General features: G+C 32.1%; 3 protein-coding genes across 4 annotated transcripts in view; 1 reads left to right on the forward strand and 2 right to left on the reverse strand.

The window, feature by feature from the left end:
* The window catches only part of LOC118185373 (uncharacterized), a 127,408-nt gene extending 113,798 nt beyond the window's left edge, over nucleotides 1–13,610 (forward strand). The window contains exons 13-14 of one of the 2 annotated variants that reach the window (XM_085823656.1): nucleotides 9,254–9,366; nucleotides 13,109–13,610. In XM_085823656.1, the coding sequence (XP_085679782.1) occupies nucleotides 9,254–9,333 (80 nt within the window). In that variant the 3' untranslated portion in view covers nucleotides 9,334–9,366; nucleotides 13,109–13,610. The remainder of the gene's footprint in view (nucleotides 1–9,253; nucleotides 9,367–13,108) is intronic. The other variant, XM_085823657.1, reaches the window with a different exon arrangement.
* On the reverse strand, nucleotides 10,627–17,166 carry LOC146995389 (uncharacterized). The gene has a single exon (XM_085823659.1). The coding sequence runs from the start codon at nucleotides 17,164–17,166 to the stop codon at nucleotides 16,984–16,986; it is 183 nt and encodes a 60-aa protein (XP_085679785.1). The 3' UTR covers nucleotides 10,627–16,983.
* Nucleotides 17,107–19,248, reverse strand: part of mRpL53 (mitochondrial ribosomal protein L53) — a 30,599-nt gene continuing 28,457 nt past the window's right edge. The window contains exon 3 of the mRNA XM_085823658.1: nucleotides 17,107–17,365. Coding sequence (XP_085679784.1) covers nucleotides 17,205–17,365 — 161 coding nt within the window. The 3' untranslated portion in view covers nucleotides 17,107–17,204. The remainder of the gene's footprint in view (nucleotides 17,366–19,248) is intronic.

The raw sequence follows: 19,248 nt of genomic DNA on the forward strand, positions 1-19,248 counted from the left end.
TACGGTAAATTCCAAGGACACTCTTTGCGTTTCAGGTGAAAATGTAGAGCTTGTAGAGGCTATTAGATTGCAACAACAGAACTTAACCCAGTTGACACAGATGATGAATACTTTGCAGAGCCAAATGCAATTTTTGACGGTGCATAATCCTCGGTCGAGATCCTTACAGCCTAGATGTTTCCGTTGTAACCGGGTAGGACACATAAGCAGAAATTGTTATGTAAATGGCAGGTCTAATAACGAGCAGGGCAGATCAGATCACAGATTTCGACAAAGAGAGGCAGGAACGGCGAATAGACTTAATTCTCATATGGCACCCGAACATTTGGCGGTAGCATCCCCAGCGTGGTGCAACTGGTAGCAAATTGAATCACCAAGCTCAGACATTTTAATTTTAAACTAGGAAAGGGTGGGGAGAAACACACTTCCATTTCATCCTCGAATGCCTTTTTGGAGGTGCCATCCGTCTTTGTAGTCACTACAGGAGAGTCTTCATTACCAATAGTAGAGGGTTCTATATTAGAGACTGAAATTAAATTTTTGATAGATTCGGGGGCAACGGTTAATATTATAGAGGAAAAAATTATTGCAGGGTTAGGGGATAAAGTTTCATTTTCTCCTTGTAAACTTTATTTAAAAGGAATTTCTAATCAGAATGTTCTAATCACACGAAAAGTTTCACTTCCCGTAGTATTGCAAGGCAGGATTTTTCCTGTTGAATTTCTCATTAAGGACAAGGATTTTTCTTTGCACTATGGTGCCATTTTAGGAACACAGTTTTTACTTGATAATGCACTCATTCTGGATTTTAGCACTAAACAATTACTTGGGCAAAATTTTGCTTTACGTTGGTGTGACAGTTCAAATTGTCTCTTTCCGAGACCGATAGATTCCTTGGATTATTGCTATGCAGTTCGTAAACATAAACTTTTGCCGTTTTCTGAGAATATAGTAAAGGTAATTGCTCCTACGTTTAATGATTCGCATGACACAGTCCTATTAGAGCCTATTGATAAAAACTCTCATAGTAAATTCTCTGTGGCAAGATCAGTTAATTTAAATAATGATTCTAAGACTTGTTAAGACTAAGTTAAGATAGCAAATTTTACTCCACAGACTATTCATATTAACAAAAGAACTAAGTTAGCATCTATTCTTCCTGTTACTGTGTCTGCAATAGAAACTACTTGCGTGAATAACACGACGACCATGGAGAAAGGAGAGGATTTTGAGTCGTGGGGGGGGAGAATTTGACCTTTCTCACTTGTCACCGGATCAGCAGCAGCACCTGACTAAGCTTTTAAGCCATGACAATGACATTTTCGCTTCTTCTGTAACTCAGCTAACGGGGTGCGATACAATTCTACACAATATTAACCTTAAGGATAGTATTCCGGTTCGACAAAAGCCATACAAAGTGCCTTTTCATCTTCGCGAGGAATTAGATAGGCAAATAACAAAATTATTGGATTCCAATATTATTCAAGAAAGCGATAGTCCATATAGTGCGCCGGTTCTTTTTGTAAAGAAAGCTGATAATACTTATAGACTAGTGACGGATTTTCGGAAACTTAATGAAAAAAACTGTTGAAGATTCATTTCCTCTTCCTAATATGCTCGAGCTTGTGAAACAATTGGGTGATGCGAATTTGTTTTCTACGTTGGACTTAACTTCGGGATTTTTCCAAATGAAGATCCACCCGGATGACACATTTAAAAGTGGTTTTTCGACCCCTTCTGGGCATTACGAATGGCTTCGGACACCTTTCGGTATGCGCAATGCACCCAGTTCCTTCCAAAGGCTCATGTCTGCTGTCTTAACCAATCTGTCCCCGTTAAAAATAGGCATATACATAGATGACATTGTGATAGCTTCGAGTACTTTTGACGAACACCTTGAAAAGCTTAAAATAATTTTTGACAGACTCAGAAATCATAATCTTAAGTTGAAACCGTCCAAGTGTCATTTTCTCAAAAGCCAAATAACTTATCTAGGATTTAAAGTATCAAAAGGTATCTTACAACCAGATGACAGAAATTTAAAAGTTGTACAAGCCTTTGTTCCTCCTCGGAATAGAAAAGAAGTTAGAAGGTTTCTCGGGCTTGTAGGTTTTTATAGAAGATTTATACCTAATTTCGCACAGAAGGCTCTTCCTCTTACACAGCTAACAAAAGAAAAAGTTGTATTTAAATGGACAAATGAAGCTCAAAATTCCTTTGACACTCTTAAAATTGAACTTTTAAAGGAACCTATTTTAACTCTACCCAATTTTTCCAAACCGTTTTCGCTTTGTACGGACGCTTCCAATTTAGCCTTAGGAGCTGTTCTTTGTCAGGAGGATGATACTGGGTTCTTGCATCCAATTTGTTACGCAAGCCGGAAGTTAAAAATCCGGAGACCAGATACAGTACAGTTGAAAGGAAAGTTTTAGCAGTAGTTTGGGCAACTGCCTTTTTTCGCCAGTACCTTTTAGGGAAAAGGTTCACAATTTATTCAGATCAAGCGTCACTGTCCCACGTACTAAAATTGAAGGATCCCACTTCCCGGATAGCTAGGTGGATTATGGGCTTGTCCCAATTCGACTATACAATAATACATAAACCAGGGAAATTGAACGTAACAGCTGATTTCTTGTCTAGAGCAGTAAATGTAACGCATCTTGTTCAAAATTCTGTCAGTCCAGACTTATTACAGACGTTCAAAGAAGAGCAGGATTCAGATATGCAGTGTAAACAGATTATTTCAGATATAAAAAAAAATTGACTCTTAGTCCTCGTTTTTTGAAATTTTTTATGCGTAATGGCATTTTATATTGTGAATATGCTAAGCAACGTATCCGTTGGCAAAAACTGCACAGGTTGGTTGTTCCACGATCTTTAGTTTCACGTATTCTGCAAGAGCACCACGATTCGCCTGTGGCGGCGCATTCCGGGTTCCATCGCACACTGCAACGTATTCAAAAATCCTTTTATTGGAAAGTCATGCATAGGGACATTCATAATTATGTAAAATCTTGTCATTCCTGTATCGGAAGGAGGGCCCTCCTTCCGATACAGGAGCCTTGTGAGAAGGCCGGTGACCCGGGTCACCTGAGACCTCCTCTTCTGAGAATGCCTGTGGCTTCTCGTCCGATAGAAAGAATAGCCATGGACATTGTTGGTCCCTTACCCATTACTTTACAGGGAAATAAATACATCTTAGTTATCACTGATTATTTTACGAAGTGGTCCGAGGCTTATCCTTTGAAAGACTTTACTTCTGAATCTATCATAGAAAAACTGGAACTTTTTATTTCGGCTCATGGTGTGCCTTTACACGTAGTTACTGACAGGGGCTCGAATTTTATTTCACATGCAATAAAAGAAGTATATCAGAAATTAGGCATCACTAAGCACACCACCACCAGTTACCACCCGCAGTCTGACGCAGTCGTTGAACGCTTAAATGCTACTCTAATAAATTCTCTCAGCCACCTTGTGAGTGAGACACAGGAAGATTGGGACAGACATTTGCCTTTCGCACTTTTAGCGCACAGAACTGGACGGCATAGCGCATTACTGGACTGCCCAGCATTTTTTCTTTATGGAAGAGATTTAAATTTACCTGTTGATTTGTTGACACAAACAGACTTTAAGACTTATCGTGACACAGACACTTATTCAAGGGATTTAATTTTAAGACTCCGCATGGTTTTCTCTTTAGTAAATAAAAACTTAACGGAGGCGGCTCAAAGACAGGAAAAGATTAGAGACAAGGTTGTTTTTTCAAAAAATATTAAAATAGGGGATATGGTGTATCTTTATACTCCTGTGTTGCGGCCTGGATTGACTAAGAAATTTGCGAGGTTTAATAAGGGTCCATTTAGAGTGGTCGAACAGGTCACCAAAGTGAATTTTAAAATTGAGTTAGTTACGAGCCCACAGCAGTCGCAGTACATGTGGATAGATTGACAAAGGTACCTGAATGTATAAACTTTCCTTCATTGCAGGCGTGCAACTCTGATGCTCCAGAGAGAATTCATAATCAATGTGCTGATATTCCTTATAACCTGAGACGTAGGGATTCGCAGGGTTTTGTTGCTTACTAATGTAGGGCTTCGCAAACATTTATTTTTGGACTCAGTAAATCAGAATTTAGCGAAATATATATATATATTTGTATATAGTTTGATTTTTTTCAGTTTGGCCAAACGTTATTTTGTATATGCATTAGGTTGTATTATTACTATTATTTTTTTTGTGTGTGTGTCTTTGATAAAATTCTAATTGGTATTTGCACAGCGTATTCGTTATGTTAATTCTCGGAATTGATTTTGGTTGGATTGAATTTTTGGACAATCACGTTTTCTTTCTTTCTGATTTTTTTGGGTGGGGTATTTTCGGCTGGTTCCGAGGTTCCTTGTGTTGTAACGTTCTTTTCTTTTCTAATGCTTGGCCCTGATCAGGCCGCTTCTGTTCTTAGACGTGATTGTTTGGGATTCATTCTTGGAAGTTATTCAATTTCGTAGTACTTAGGGGGTCTTTACTCTTTGTTTGAATACGTTCATGTGACATATTTTATTTGGAATTGTTTGAATTATTAGTGTGTTTATTTTCTCAGGAATTTATTTTATGTATCTGCGGCGCGTTAATTATCTTATTTTTATTTATTTATTTATTTATTTATTTATTTTTTTGGTGTGAACAATTGGATTAGATTATTTCTTCCTTCGGGTGTGAGTATCCGAACAAATACAGTGGCTTATCTATCGTAAGGGGAAAATTGACAGATAAAGTCTTCTTCAACTTTGAAAGAGTGATTGTTCTTCCTTGGTCGAAGGTGAGACGTAGGGGTGTGAAATCTGGTTTCCTTTTAGGTCAAGTTTCTTGGCTTGTATTCTACTAAACGGTCAGTCAGCTGTTTGTTTTTCGAGCATTGTGATCCTCTACTAAGGGGTATTGTGCTGAGTTCACATTACGGGGTTGTTGCTTTCACTTTCTCGCGTTGAAGGCTGCAGGGGGGAGTTGCTAACACAATGATTTCTAACTACAGGGTTTTCCCTCGCTTGCATTGACAACTCCGTACTCATTTAATATACTCCATGATTGCGCTCAGCAGAAATTGTCACAATAGTAGAATGTGTTCGACCTCAGGTGAAATTGTTTACATTAATGGACTGAAAGAAAGAAAAAAAGAGAGAATGAATAGATAAGTAAACGTTCAGAAATGTGGCCACGCAGAGACTGCAACACTAGTGTGATGTAATGAACTGGAAAAAAAAAAAAAATTCTTTTTGTCATAAAATTCTTAAATCCTTGATCTTAGACATATTTTGTTTGTGATTAACGCCTTATTTTTTATTTTTATTTTTGTAAGTATTCTGAATATTTCTAGGTTTAATTAATTAAGTGATTTAATTGATGTTTTTGATTAATTGTTTTTGATGATCTTGAGTATTTTAATTAGTAATTGCTTTGATTAATCTTGTTGTTTTACTTGCACATTTTGGACTTGAAATTTAATGTGTCAGTAACGTCACTGTTACCAAGGGGTCGTGTGAAATATTGGTACATTATGTTATCCTTTAGCCTTATTGCACAGTATGAGTCATGGTATTTCAAGAAGTGTCTGTCTTCTAAATTTTCGTACACCAAAATTTAATTCCTTAGGGGAAAGGAATGTTGTGTAGAGAATTTGTCTGATAGCGTTTTAAAAACTAGGTGAATGATTTTCTGATTTATGGAAATCTTAATTTTATTTGATTCTGAATTATTTATTTTAATGCTTTAATTTTGGGCATTGTGATCAGTGAAAAACAGATGCTTCTGGGAATATTATTTAGTTTAAAAGAATATTATTTATTTTCTTTTATTTGCAATTTTTGTACAAGCTTTGATTCGTTGTGAAAAGAAGCAGGGAAAGGGAAGCAATTTTTGCTAAGTCATGATTTCGCGCGCTTTGTCTTTTAGAATGTTCTAGAAGGAATTTCATTGTGTAGTTGACCTTAAGACAGGAAGTACGTGACAGAAAGGTCAGAGGTTGCTACTGGACTCTCAATGCAAGTCATTCAGGTTTTTGGCGATTGAGGGTCCGGTTGTTGGCTAAGTGAAGAAGGGCGCGCATGCGCGATCACCCTTATTTCCGCATTCAGGGGTTGAAAACGCAAATTTTGCCAAAATTAAGGGGGCGATAATTGAAGCCATAGTGGAAGCCCACGTTTATGAAGGAGAGGAAGAAAATTCGAGTTTGAATCACTTTTTTTCGTGTGACACTTTTTTTCGTGCGAGACTTGGAGAGACGTACTTGCTTGCTGAACTTACTTTTGGACGTTACTTTTTGCCCGACTTTGGACGAGTTTTGTTGAAGGATTTAAGACTTTCAGGATTAAGACTTTTTTTGCCGGACTTCCAAGGCTGAAGGATTTGTTAAGTTTCTGTGGATCAATAAGTGGTGAGTCACGCGGATCACGGCGGACACTATCCGGCCGTCGCCTTGCTGTCGAAAAGAAAAAAAAAAATGATCCAGCGAATTTCCAAAATTATTGGCCAAGTTCCACCCCGGCCAACGTGAGATTTTATATTCGACATCCTGACTGCGATCTTGAAGATTCTGCTCGGGTGCTGGTTCGAGGGCTTGTTTTTCTGCAAGGCTGTGCGAGCGGATTGTGTTGCCGCAAAAGGAATGGAGTCAGGGTTATTAGAAATTGCGGCTAGTGGCACCGAAAAGCGTGAGACTCCTTAGACGCCTGTGTTCCCCTTACGGAATGAATTTCTTAGGAATTATAACCCTTTGAATTTTCTCCCAGAATGCAAAGCCAGCCCAATACCTTTCCGGGTGCGTTTCAAGTCGTCAAAATCACAGATAAGTGCTTTCTCAATTTTCCTTAGAACTTTTGGAAATTAGAACTTTACCTAAAATTGAATCTTAAATTCAGTCTACTGAAAATGAATTGCTTCCTTTTCCCCTTCTAAATTACCGAGACAAACCTTAAGGTTTTTATATAAATTAGGGTGTAATAATAATAGTTGTTTGTGTAATCTTCCTTAGAACAGATGTGAATTGCAAATAATATGTTTTCCTTAACCTCTTAGAAATTATAGATCGGGTACCCGTTAAATTAAATGAGTCATGTAATAGATTTGCAAATCATGAATTTAAAATGTAACAACAGAAAATGACAAATTGATGTATTCCCTGTGTCTAAAATAAGAAAATTGTAACTGTAACAAAAATAAGAAGTTTGACTCTCGGATTAGGATAAGATTTAAGTTTTAATGGTGAGGAATTTGAATAAAGTGGTATTTAATCTAGAAACCTATTACTTATGTTTTCTTTATATCTGTTATGTGTTTTTCTTATATATATATATTGATTTTACACGTTGTTTATTCGATCCTCTCACGGCGCGGTCCCGGATGCATTTTCACAACGCAATGCATTACCGTTTTACCTATACGATCACTAAAAGTTTGGTAATTAGCAAACTCTTAAGAGTTTAGTTTCTCAGTTGCTTTTTTTTTTTTAGTTAGTTGCAGTTTCACCTGTCTGTTTCTGCATTAGTTTCCTCCCTAAGAGGAAGTAGTAACACTGCATTCGTGCCCATGATTTTTACGGCAAAGTATAGAAACAGAACATTGGTATAGTATCAATTTAACATAATCTTAGTAAAAAGAGATTTTAAAAAACGTGATACTTTCTTTTATTACAGACAAGACCGGCGTTATATACTTTGCCACCCAATGCAATTTCTGTGGATTCTAAATTATGTTATCCAGCAATTTACTTAACTCAAAAAATTTTGCTGTCTTTAAAATCTATTGCCTGGTGACTTCCTAAATTCTAAAAATATGTTATCCCTAAATTTTGCTTTTCGTTACTTCTGCAAAGTCGAAAAATTTTACCGCTCTTAAATTCTGCTGTCTGGTGCAAAATGTATAGTCGCAATGGCTCTGGTGCCGAGCTTGAATATAGCTAAACAAATGTAAACTGTACTTATATTACTTCTCCTAAATGTACTGTTTCAGATGCTTAGCTGCATTAATTAAAAGAAGAGCACCATATGAAATAAAAATTGGTTTTGAATTCTCCTCAAAGAATTTTTGCTGAAGTCTGTTATTGTTCCTCGGCGGCTTTGCCTCACATATTAACACTGTCATGCACCACTTACATCTGAAATATCTGTATTCAATAATGTTAAATAATTTATAATAAATGCAAGTAATTGGAGGCAAGTAGTACATTGTACAAATTAAAATCTCAAGAAATTTTCCATAATTTCTGCTATGTTTGTAGAGTTCTGAAATGTAATGCAGCTGCTTGTTCAAAATTCAGTAATTCAGCAAAGCAAATAATTGCCCCCCCCCCAGACAATTTAAGCCAAATGATGTTAAATGAATCAGGCAAATTTCAACATAAATACAATGAACGGATGGGCGGTATAGAAATCTGCCTACAGAGTGGGCGGTAGGTATAAAAAAAGTTGACTACACCTGCTTTAAACCAACAGAATTCATTAAAATTAAGACAAAGAAGTTAAACACTACATTTAACAGATAAAGCACATGTAAACTTAATTTAATTTTACTCCAACTACATGAAGAAGAGCGAATAGATGTAAGTGAAAATGATGAGGAAGATTATTGTTTGAATGAGAAATTCTCTTCAATAAAAATATCATGTAACTATCTTTAGGAAGCACCTTCTCTTCTTTGCCTCTACATGGACTCCACTCTGGTCGAGATTCACTGGGCCTCTCTTTCACTCAACATTTGATCAATGTGATTTGTTGCTGGTTATAAAATGTTTCTGAAATGAGACACAGCATTATCATTGAAAATGCTTATGCTGCAGCTTGCTACTTAAACTCAAGATCATAATATTGTTACATGGGTACAGGTTCATAATAGACTGAATGCGCACAAAACTGATGATAGCATGATAAAATTTATTTTATCCAAAGAAACACTTCACAATTCTGGAACTTTCCACAATACTCGCACAGCTCTTCCCTGTATCACAGAGCACAATAAATGGTTTACACTTCCAACTGTTAAGCACATTAAATACAACAGAATGCAAAGCACATCTAAAAGGTGACCATAAATTACAAATGGTCATAACTTCATCATAATGACTAATATTACTTCACTAAGTATCTTAATTTTTACAGCATATTTAAATTTCTTTTGTGAATAATAAGTTACAATACAAAGTAAAGCACTTTTAGTAAAACTGTACACAGTTTAATAAATGTAACAAAAATTTTCTTTTCAGGTATTAATACTTTATTTTCAATCATGGAAAATGAACATGGTGTGGACATGATTTCAATTAAAAGAATTTTGATGATTTAAAAACACAACAAAAGTTTTCTGAAAGTACCGTTGGTAAGTAATTAAAAATATCACTGTTGGTAAGAATGTAGGACTGCAAAAGAAAGGTGTCACAAAAATCCACTTCCCAACAAAATGAATTCCTCCTTTACATGGAGAATAAATGTTACATGAAAAAATAATAATAATAATAATGACTAGAATATTACAAAACAGTGAATGTACAATCAGTATATATTTGGATATTACACAGAAAATGTGACTATGAAAAGTAAAGAATTAGCTTTTGGATGCAATACTTTGCAAGCAACCACTTTGACACATTTGTTTACATCTTTCTTCTTACATCATCATTTTCAACAATAGATAGCAATTACTATGTTATTATTAAAATGAAAATTGAAGAAGCAAATGTTGAAATCATTAAATCTAAATGTCAAAAACTTGGATGACTAAAGCAATGAACAGCATGATGACCTACCTGTGCTTGTGACTAATTATGAGGTATCACTTTATGCAAAAAGGAAGATAGGAAGCTCTACATCTGCACAGAATATAAGTGCAGATCTTGTAAAACTGGAAAATTTCAGAAGCAAAAGACAAATTACACTCAATGCATTTTTTTAGAATGTGAAATGGTCAAATTTATCATACATGTATTATTTTTTCCCTATACAATTTATAGTACAAATATTTTCTGCATCTACTCGAATTAGTTCATTAAATTGGGGCAAAATGAACTAGTCTCAGCTACTCCCTATTAAATGGAATCAGCTGTATCTCAAAGAGTGTGTACTGAAAGAAAAGTTTCAAGACTTTAGAATGCAGCAAATATTACAAAGCGGGGAGGAGTCCAGTTTTCAAAAACTTTCTATCTTAATGTTTAGTATGTATATCTATTAAAACAAATGAAAAGGCAAGACCAGTGATATGACTGTAAAATGTAATTTTAGTTCAGCTTATGGAGTAACAGATTTTAAGAAAATGAGCAGTACATGATAAAAATCCAAATTATCTATTTACAAACTTGCTAGCTAAAATTCTGAGATATTAAGTGTACAGTTGGTTAGATTAATGACGACTCAGGGGGGGAAAAAATTAATTTTACTTGTAAAATGCTGGCCTAAATTTTGTTAAATTCATTTCTAAATTTAATACATAGAAAGGCATTTTTCAATTAGAAAAGAGAAAAACTAAACAATGGTTAGTTTATTTATCTTCCGATCAAAAATAAAATGATTAATAAGCAATTAAAGAAGAAAATATTAATATTTATTTCTGAATTAGAAAAATTTTATCTTTTCTATACATAAATTTAGTTTTTTTTTTTTTTTTTTTTTTTTTTTTTTCCCTCTCTTTTTAAACACATTAAAGACCAGAATTCAAATACGATGTTCATTTAAAAATTGTTCTCATTTTCTACACTCATTAGAAGGATGCTGTATGAATTTAATCATATCTGATTTTCCTTTATATCTACTGATATTTTCTTTATTTCTACTGATTAGTCTGACTTTTCTTTAAGCCTACTAACAAGTTTGAAAATAATTTGGTAATAATAGATGGATCAATATTAAATGCCATACTGATATTGAAGGTAATCACGTGAGTCACCGAGTCACACTGAAATCATGCACATTTAAGGTTCTCTAGCATTAAAATTTGTTAACATTTAGCATCTACTTTTATATTATAGTTATAATACATCAGCACAGAGTAAAAGAATTATAACTTATTTACAAATTTCATAGTTCACAACCATATAAATATGCATCCCAAAAATGTGCACTAGCCTTTAATGCACAAAATGTAATTTTAGACATTTCAATTTCATTACATATCTTATTCATTTAAATACGGTTTGATATTTTCACTAGAGTAAACATGCTGACATAAACTACCGTATTTAATGGGATATAAGACGCACCCTTATTTAGAAGGCCACACACAAGGAAAAAAAGTTTCAATAGTCCGCACGATTGCGCGGTACCACAATAACTTAAAATGTGTTTTCTTTTAGTTCTCACGTTTCGTAAAAGCCAAATAAACAATCATTGAATGGAATTACCAAACATATTTTTATTAAGGAAAATTAACAAACGGCAAGCTATTTTGAACATATGTAAAATTCAATAATGAATAAATGAATGAACGACAAGCAATCAAACATAATACAAAATAAAGCAGAAACAACAAAAACACAGATTCAAGGAAAACATTGCCTATCATGAACTTCGACATCAGCTTCGAGCTTTGGCACTTTTTGGCGACAGATATTTCACACATCCGCAAAATAATTATGGCAGATGTAGAAAAAGTTATGTGTGTCTAGACCTTTATCCGGGCTAAAAATAGCATTCAGTAAAAATAGTCAGTCAGTTAACCTGTGTCCTTCACGTGTAAGATGTAGGTAACTTTTTTTGAGACCAAATTTAGAAAAAAAAGTGCATCTTATATGCCATCAAATACGGTATATATTGAAAATGTTTAGTCTTTTGATTTTTATTTCTCAATTTAAAAAAAAAAAAAAAACTTTTGTCTAGAAAAACTTTTTTAAACTCAGCTTTTTTTTTAAAAAAAAATCGAGCCTAAATCTATGTTGTGGAGGAAAAAAAGCAATTTTTCAGCACTGTAACATAATTTGGATATAAATATAATTTTTTTAGCTCAATATCTGGTACAAAAATATCCCCCCCCTCATTACATCATATAACATAGTCCTTAACATAGTTTAGATCAACCAACACAGCAATTGTTATATTGCGAAACAGATCACTGATATACATACTAATGGCAACAGGGAGGAATGATTATTTATGTAAACAATGTTTATCTGCAATAATTAAAGCTACAGGAAAAGTGAAAATTTAAATTATGTTGAGCTTATTAATGTGTGTGTGTATATATATATGCAGTATAAAGGAGATCAAGTATTTCAGGATAAAATAAACATATTTTGTACACATATAATAAATATAGAGAGTAAATTTCGTATTTTTAGAGATAATAGCATGGAAATGGTTAAAAAAATTTACAAAAAGTGCATAGTACATTTCACAAGCACAAATTACACATAATAATGTTATAGAAGAAACGACTATATATAGAACAGGAACTTTTAAAATGTTGAGTGATAATTATTTTCATGAAAGACCACCTTGACTTCGCATTTATCATTATCACTGTCAGATGACAGAAGGAAACACAATCAAGGCTATGCTTGTACTAGAGGTCAAAATATTATTTAAAAGGCAAAGCGAAAGAAAGGGCTAAGAATGGAAATGGTGCAAGGTTTCTCATCTGACAAACGTTATTATGAATGATTGCATATTTAGGTGGCTTTAGGTAAATTTCTAAAATGAAAAGAGGTGAAAAGCAGACTGCTTTGCATGAAATGAAATTTTCATGAAATTTTAACTTGCATAAATTTTACAATGTTTTAAAAAGGAAACAATATTACTGTAATATGTTATCAGAAAGACTACTTTGAATTTCATGAAATGAAATTTTCATGCTTTGATTTTCATGAAATTTTAATATTTTATCAAAAATGTTTAGAAATAAAGAGTGTTTATGAGTTAAATTGCTTATTCTGAATGGTATGAACAATGTTTTAAGCATATACTTCAATTAGTAATATATAAAATCATTGTTTTAACATATTTGAATATTTAATTACCTTTTACTAAATATTCTACATATTTAATATTTGTATAAAATACCATTTCATTACTGATAAAAATTATCTCGACAACTTTAAAGTCTTTTTTTTTTTTTTTTTTTTTTTTTAATATAGGATTTCAAGTTTCAAGAAAATTCGTAAATTAAATACTATATCCTGGAAGTATTTTCAAAGAAGAAACACAGTGAAATTAGTGTATTAGTCTCTAAAGAAAAAAGTATTTCAGAAAAATACGACTGCAAAATGAACAATCATGAATTGTAAACCCAAGAATGTAAAATAAGGCTATATCAAAACAATATAAATGAAAGAACTTAAGAATGATATGAAATGAGATATTTACAAAGACTAAAACAGCATCATGATAGAATTCCTAAGGCATTTCCAATAAAAATATCAGACTGAAGAACAGCTGTATGCTATTATTACAACTTCAAGTCAACTGAAATTAGCAATTACTCTTCCTCTCAGTCAAATCTAGAAATAATTTCTAGCTATTTGTATTTTAATCCTTAAATGGTTTTGTGTAATCATGTTTCATGCATGCTTAACCTTTTGAACTATTTAAATTCTTTTGAAAAAAATCTAACAATAAAGAAAAATTCTCAAAATGTAATGAATCTCATGACAATTTTTTATTTAATGAGTAATATTTTAATATTTTAACTGATTCCATTTTCTCCTTTCTAAGTAAATAAATTATATAAAATGTTAAATTTAAGCTCATTACACAGTTAAAGCATTACACACATAGAAAATTATAATTGGATAATAACTTTTTGATATAAATTTTTAGGAATATTTTCGGTAAAGGTATTTGATTTTTTCAATGTTTTATGGGTAAGACTTCAGTTTTAGGAAAGGTTCTTTTTAAATTAGAGGAAAATCTTCATCATAATTTTACTTTGTATTTTTACCATTTAGCTTGCTTTCAGGAGGACCAGAGTTTTGGGTGAATTGTTGAGATTTAAAAAATATATTGGAATGGCTCATCAGCTAATTCTGGATACAGAAAAGAAAGGATTTTCTTATGGAAGAGGAATTGGAATTGATTCGACGTATCCTCCTACTGACGACATTACATCGAAGTTAATTGAATTCCTCTTCTTTTATGTTCTTTTTTAGTTTTACTTGTGATGGTTTATTTCAATGAGATATATACTGGTAGACCGCATATCTGCAACCTCCAACCGGTTCCAGCATTGGTGTCACGTGACTTATGGTCGAATTTTGAAAATCCGGAAATGCTTTACATTCATTTCTACAGGACAAAAGACAACTGCTCTGCTTTGTTACGTAAAATTTAAGAAAAAATGGTTATCTGCTGCAGCACCTATGTAAGAAAGTTTTGTAAAAGAGAACCTGTAACCTTTCATAGGGAAGGTAAAACTGCATGATTTATTATTTTATTTTCACTATTTTTGTCATTTTATAATTTCTGTTGAATTGGTTGGAAAGTTTCAGAAATATTGTATAAGACAATTGCCACTGTAAATGACAATTTCAGCATGTATTATTAGCATCAAAATGTCCTAAATAATGTGACACTATTTACTGGAATCACCCTTTACAAATAATTGAATTTTATATTCTTTTTCTGTGTACTCCGTTGAAATAGAAAGCTGCAAATGGCGCTAACCTTTTTCGCCAAGTCATACACGTTTTGGTTTTGTAAACAAGTACTGCCTGCGATAAAAAAAGAAAAATGCTATTGTTATTATTAAATTATTGAGAAAAGATTGTGGAATATGTTCACTTGGTTTAAAAAAAAAGCAGCTGAAAATCTTGATTCATGCAATACTGAACATAAACATTTAAACAGCATTATTTTAAAAATCAGATTACTTTTATAAAGCTTAGTGCTTTATCATTATTTTCTATACAATCAATTAAAATAAAAAAAAATCTGGACTATAATTCTGTCTCATCTACAACTCATTGTGGATAAGAAAGAATGAGACAGCTGATCTAAATTTAATGAAATGATAATTTAATATAAATTTGTTAATGATAATTTAATAATAAATTTAACAAAATAATAAATAAATGAGACAGATGATCTAAATTTATCGCAATTGAAAAAATATGTGAAAATTTACAATATTTTAAATTGTAATCATAAAAAAGAAAAAAAAAGGAGTGAGAGAATTTTTAACTACAATATCATATTTTTTTATTCCTAATGATAAATACTGAGTTGAAGTTTGTTATCTTTTGATACATATTCATTTGTTTTAGTTAACAAGATGCATTGATCCCTCCCCATGACATGCACATGAGTGTGGAAATCGGTAATTAAGATTGCATTATTTTGTTCCAGTAATATAATCTCAAGAAAAGGAAGGTGGTGCTCATTTTAGAAGTTTTACCTACATGCAGTGAAATGTAATTGAGATTTTTATGAAGAAAGAATTGTTGATGGCAAAATCAAAGTAACTTTGATCAATTTTGCCTTAAGTAGAAATTTTTTCCCATCTACCATCATCAACAATCTAATTTGAAAGTCACTCAAATTTTCTTTTAAATTTGCACTTAACCATTTTTCTCGAGAAGGCACCCTTTGACCTGCAAGTTTGTTTCATAATACGATGTACTAATTTTTAAATATGATTCAAAAAAATAGTTTCCATCTCAAGTTTTTATTATTTATTTTAGATTTTCTTCCTAAAATTATTAAATAAAATTTTATATTTAATTAAATATATATTTAATCTATTTCATCAATTCCATAAGTACACATATTACAATGTGATTTTCTTTTTCTCTTTAGAATGCAATGCATTAAAATTAAGATTTTTTACCCCCTCAATATAACAATATTGAAATTAATTTTTAAATGTTATTCAAAAAATAAAGTTTCCATCTCAGTTTTTTATAATTTATTTTAGATTTGCTTCCTAAAATTATTTAACCCAAACACCTTAAAGAACGTAAATAATTTAAAGCGATTATTAAAAATGTAGATAAAATATTCAGGAAAAAAAAGCATTAAGTTATATCTAAAAATAATTGTGAAAAAACGAATAAGCTAATTCGAGATCATTATCTGCAGACAGAAGTAAAAAGCACTCCCTGCCATATCAAAAGTGCACCAAACCTGTGATGAACAGCCTAAGCTATCTCTCCCCAAGAATGCCAAGATCATAAATCACGTAGTATCTGTGGGGGTTCGGCTAGCAGACGAATTCCCTGTGGAATGAGTTGTCTACCTGTTATATGAAGTCAATGGTTTATTTCAATTTTTCTCATAACATTTAAAGATTTTAATTCTACATATATAGGAATTTTTGAAATTTATTTATTTGAATTTCAATTTTTGGTCTTTGTGAAAAATTGGTTCTAAATTTCTTTCTTTATATATATATATATGATATAACTTAACTTCTAGCTGATACATACATAACTTATTAAGTCATTAAGGTCAGTTGTACATTTACAATATTTTATCAGCTAGCTTTACTTGAAGCATTCATATAAATTTGAGAATAGTAGCTCAACAACTGGAAAGTAATGAATTAATTAAAAGTACTATAATTAAATAGGTTAACTGAAAGCAAATGAATTGCCTAAAAGTATCAATCAAGAGAAATGCATATATAATTTAGCATGAGCTCAAATATACTATTTAGATTTCTGTATTGACTTTAAAAAAAAAAGAAAAAGAAAGAAAAGAAAAAAAAAAAAATTCTTGATAAATTAAATGAGCCACAGTTACAATGAAATGATGCGGATGGCTATTTTACTTTTCAAACCAATAAAATTTACACATTAAAAGCATTTTAGATAATTCATTAGATAGAACAGCTTTTTCTAACATCTTCCTAAACAAAAGATTAAACTTTCTTTCGCAGCAGTTCTGTATATGTTTCCTGATTTTTTTATGTCAAAACTTATTAAAAAAAAAAATGTTATTCATTGAAACTTAAATTCCTGAAATTCTATAGATTTTTATGCAACTTTGTTTCATTTATTTATACAATATGCATTGTTTATTCCACAGGTTTTATAGTAATAAATCTAGAAAGTATAAATGCTACAAGAAAACTCCCAATTGTTAGGAATATTACAAATATATAAAATGTTTCTTCATCAAATACATCCACAAAAGCAGGTAACTGATTATACACTTTATTGAAAATGTTGATATTAGCTTTATACGATTCTTTCATCATATTTGCTTCTGAAAAGAATAACAATTATAGAGTCAAAACTACTTTTTTCTTCTTTTGCCAGTATCTCTTACAGCACCTTTCAATTTAAAAGTTGGTTCTTCTTCTTTCACATCATATTTTTCAATTATTTGATTAAATTCTCGTGCTACCTCAAGAGCTGTCAGATTTGCACATTTAAACAGTACATTCATTCCATTAGCTGCAAGAAAAAGAAAAATATTTTAATATTTATCAAGAAAATTATTAGAGAATGCATCCATTTCAACACATTAGCCAAGGTAATAAAAGTTATGTGATCGTTTTAATGTACATCACAGCAAGAATATCAAATCAGATAGACGATCTAATACATGACCCAGCTGTTCTTTCATGAATAAAATTCTAAATGCAAATAATCCTTCATACATTCCTTCTATGTTTTGAAGCTAATTCTACCAACAGGCTTCTTAAAAATGAATGCATAGTCATATTCTGAATAACAACAAAGTAATAATCACATATGAATAAAAAACCTTATCCAGTATATTTAAACATATTTCAAATTCACTCCCTTCCCCTTTTATACTTTTACTTTCTCACCCTTTGCATAGCTTTTTCATACTGCAATTACTTTTCAACAATTTTCAAAGTTTATCAACTTATTACTGCAATTCAATAAACAAAATGTATGTCTATCAAAAGCTATTTTCACATCTCCGATCATCTTTATTCATTTGTTGAGGAAATTGTTTCATTACAAAAATTTTTTTTAAATTAAGGCTAATTAATTTTTTATAAAAATATGAATTCAATAATAATTAACAAGTAATATGAATTCATTCAGCAAATTAATAACTTGAAAAGTTTCAATACACACTGAAAAATTACTTTTATGACAAAAAATTATTTTAATAAAAATGCCTTCAATTAATGAGCTTTTAATCTAACACTACTAGTCACAGATAAATCACAAATTTTCTTAAATTTCATTTTAAAGGTACCGTAATTTCCGGAAGAAACGCCGCGGCGTTTACGTGTTTAAAACTTAAATTTTCAGCGGGTGCGGCCTTTCTACCCAAGCGGCGTTTAGGTGCACTGAAAATAAAATATTTCCTATGATGGTCATTGTACATAGTTTGGATGGCCTTGTCATTGTGCATAGACTGGTGCTGTTCCCACACAAAAGACCACTCAGTTGCTTTTTGCAAACGTTATTTTGTTTACATTCTTTCCCTTGAACGGACCTACATGCCTTATTCACCCTAAACGAGATCTCAGAACAATAACATTCTTTCCCCTTTCAAATCAACATTCTCATCAGTTTGAATAGTCTCTCTCCTCTGTGATTCGATGAATCTTCCAGGACCCATCCTCTCCCCACCCCTGCCTTTTCTGCAATTTTTTTCAAAGGTGGACACGACTCCACCTGCCTCGCAATAACGAACTCTGACATATTTCCCCTTCAGCATGAATGGATTTTTCTTGGCATTCTGCCAAATACAGTTCCCATCAGTTTGGGTACAAGTACTTGTTGGATAGTTTTTAAGTAAGAAGGGAGCGGAAAATTTTTGAAAATGTCTCAAAACGGCACAGAAGCTATACATTTCTTACCTTTAATTTATTTTTGAGTTATGGTTTCATTTCATGCATTTTTCTTAACTGGTATGTCATATATCAGGACTTAGGTTGAGTTTTTGCATCTATACGGCCCACGACGATGTCACCTTGATCACATTTTAAAATGTCATGCGCAATTTAATCTATTGCGGCGTTTACGCTGATGCGGCATTTCTGTGCAATTTTAATTTTTTTCCCGCCATTTTACTCGACTGCAGCGTTTACGCTGATGCGGCCTTTCTTCCGGAAATTACGGTACTTACTGTTTTTTATTTAAAAACTATAGTGTTTATCAAATAAATTACTTTAAATGCTGATATTACTTTTGCTTAAAATATTTCAAACTGAAAAGCTCTTAATTTCATATTGAGTGACAGCTTAAGTCATATGTAGCAATCTGTGAAAAATATACATTAGTGAGAAATTTATTTTAATGATCTATAAATATTCACTGTTATGAAGAACACGAAAATAACTCTTACAAAT

The sequence above is a fragment of the Stegodyphus dumicola genome, chromosome 9, assembly GCF_044657685.1.
Source record: "Stegodyphus dumicola isolate Sdum_Otavi_A_Nest chromosome 9, ASM4465768v1".
Lineage (NCBI taxonomy): Eukaryota > Metazoa > Arthropoda > Arachnida > Araneae > Eresidae > Stegodyphus > Stegodyphus dumicola.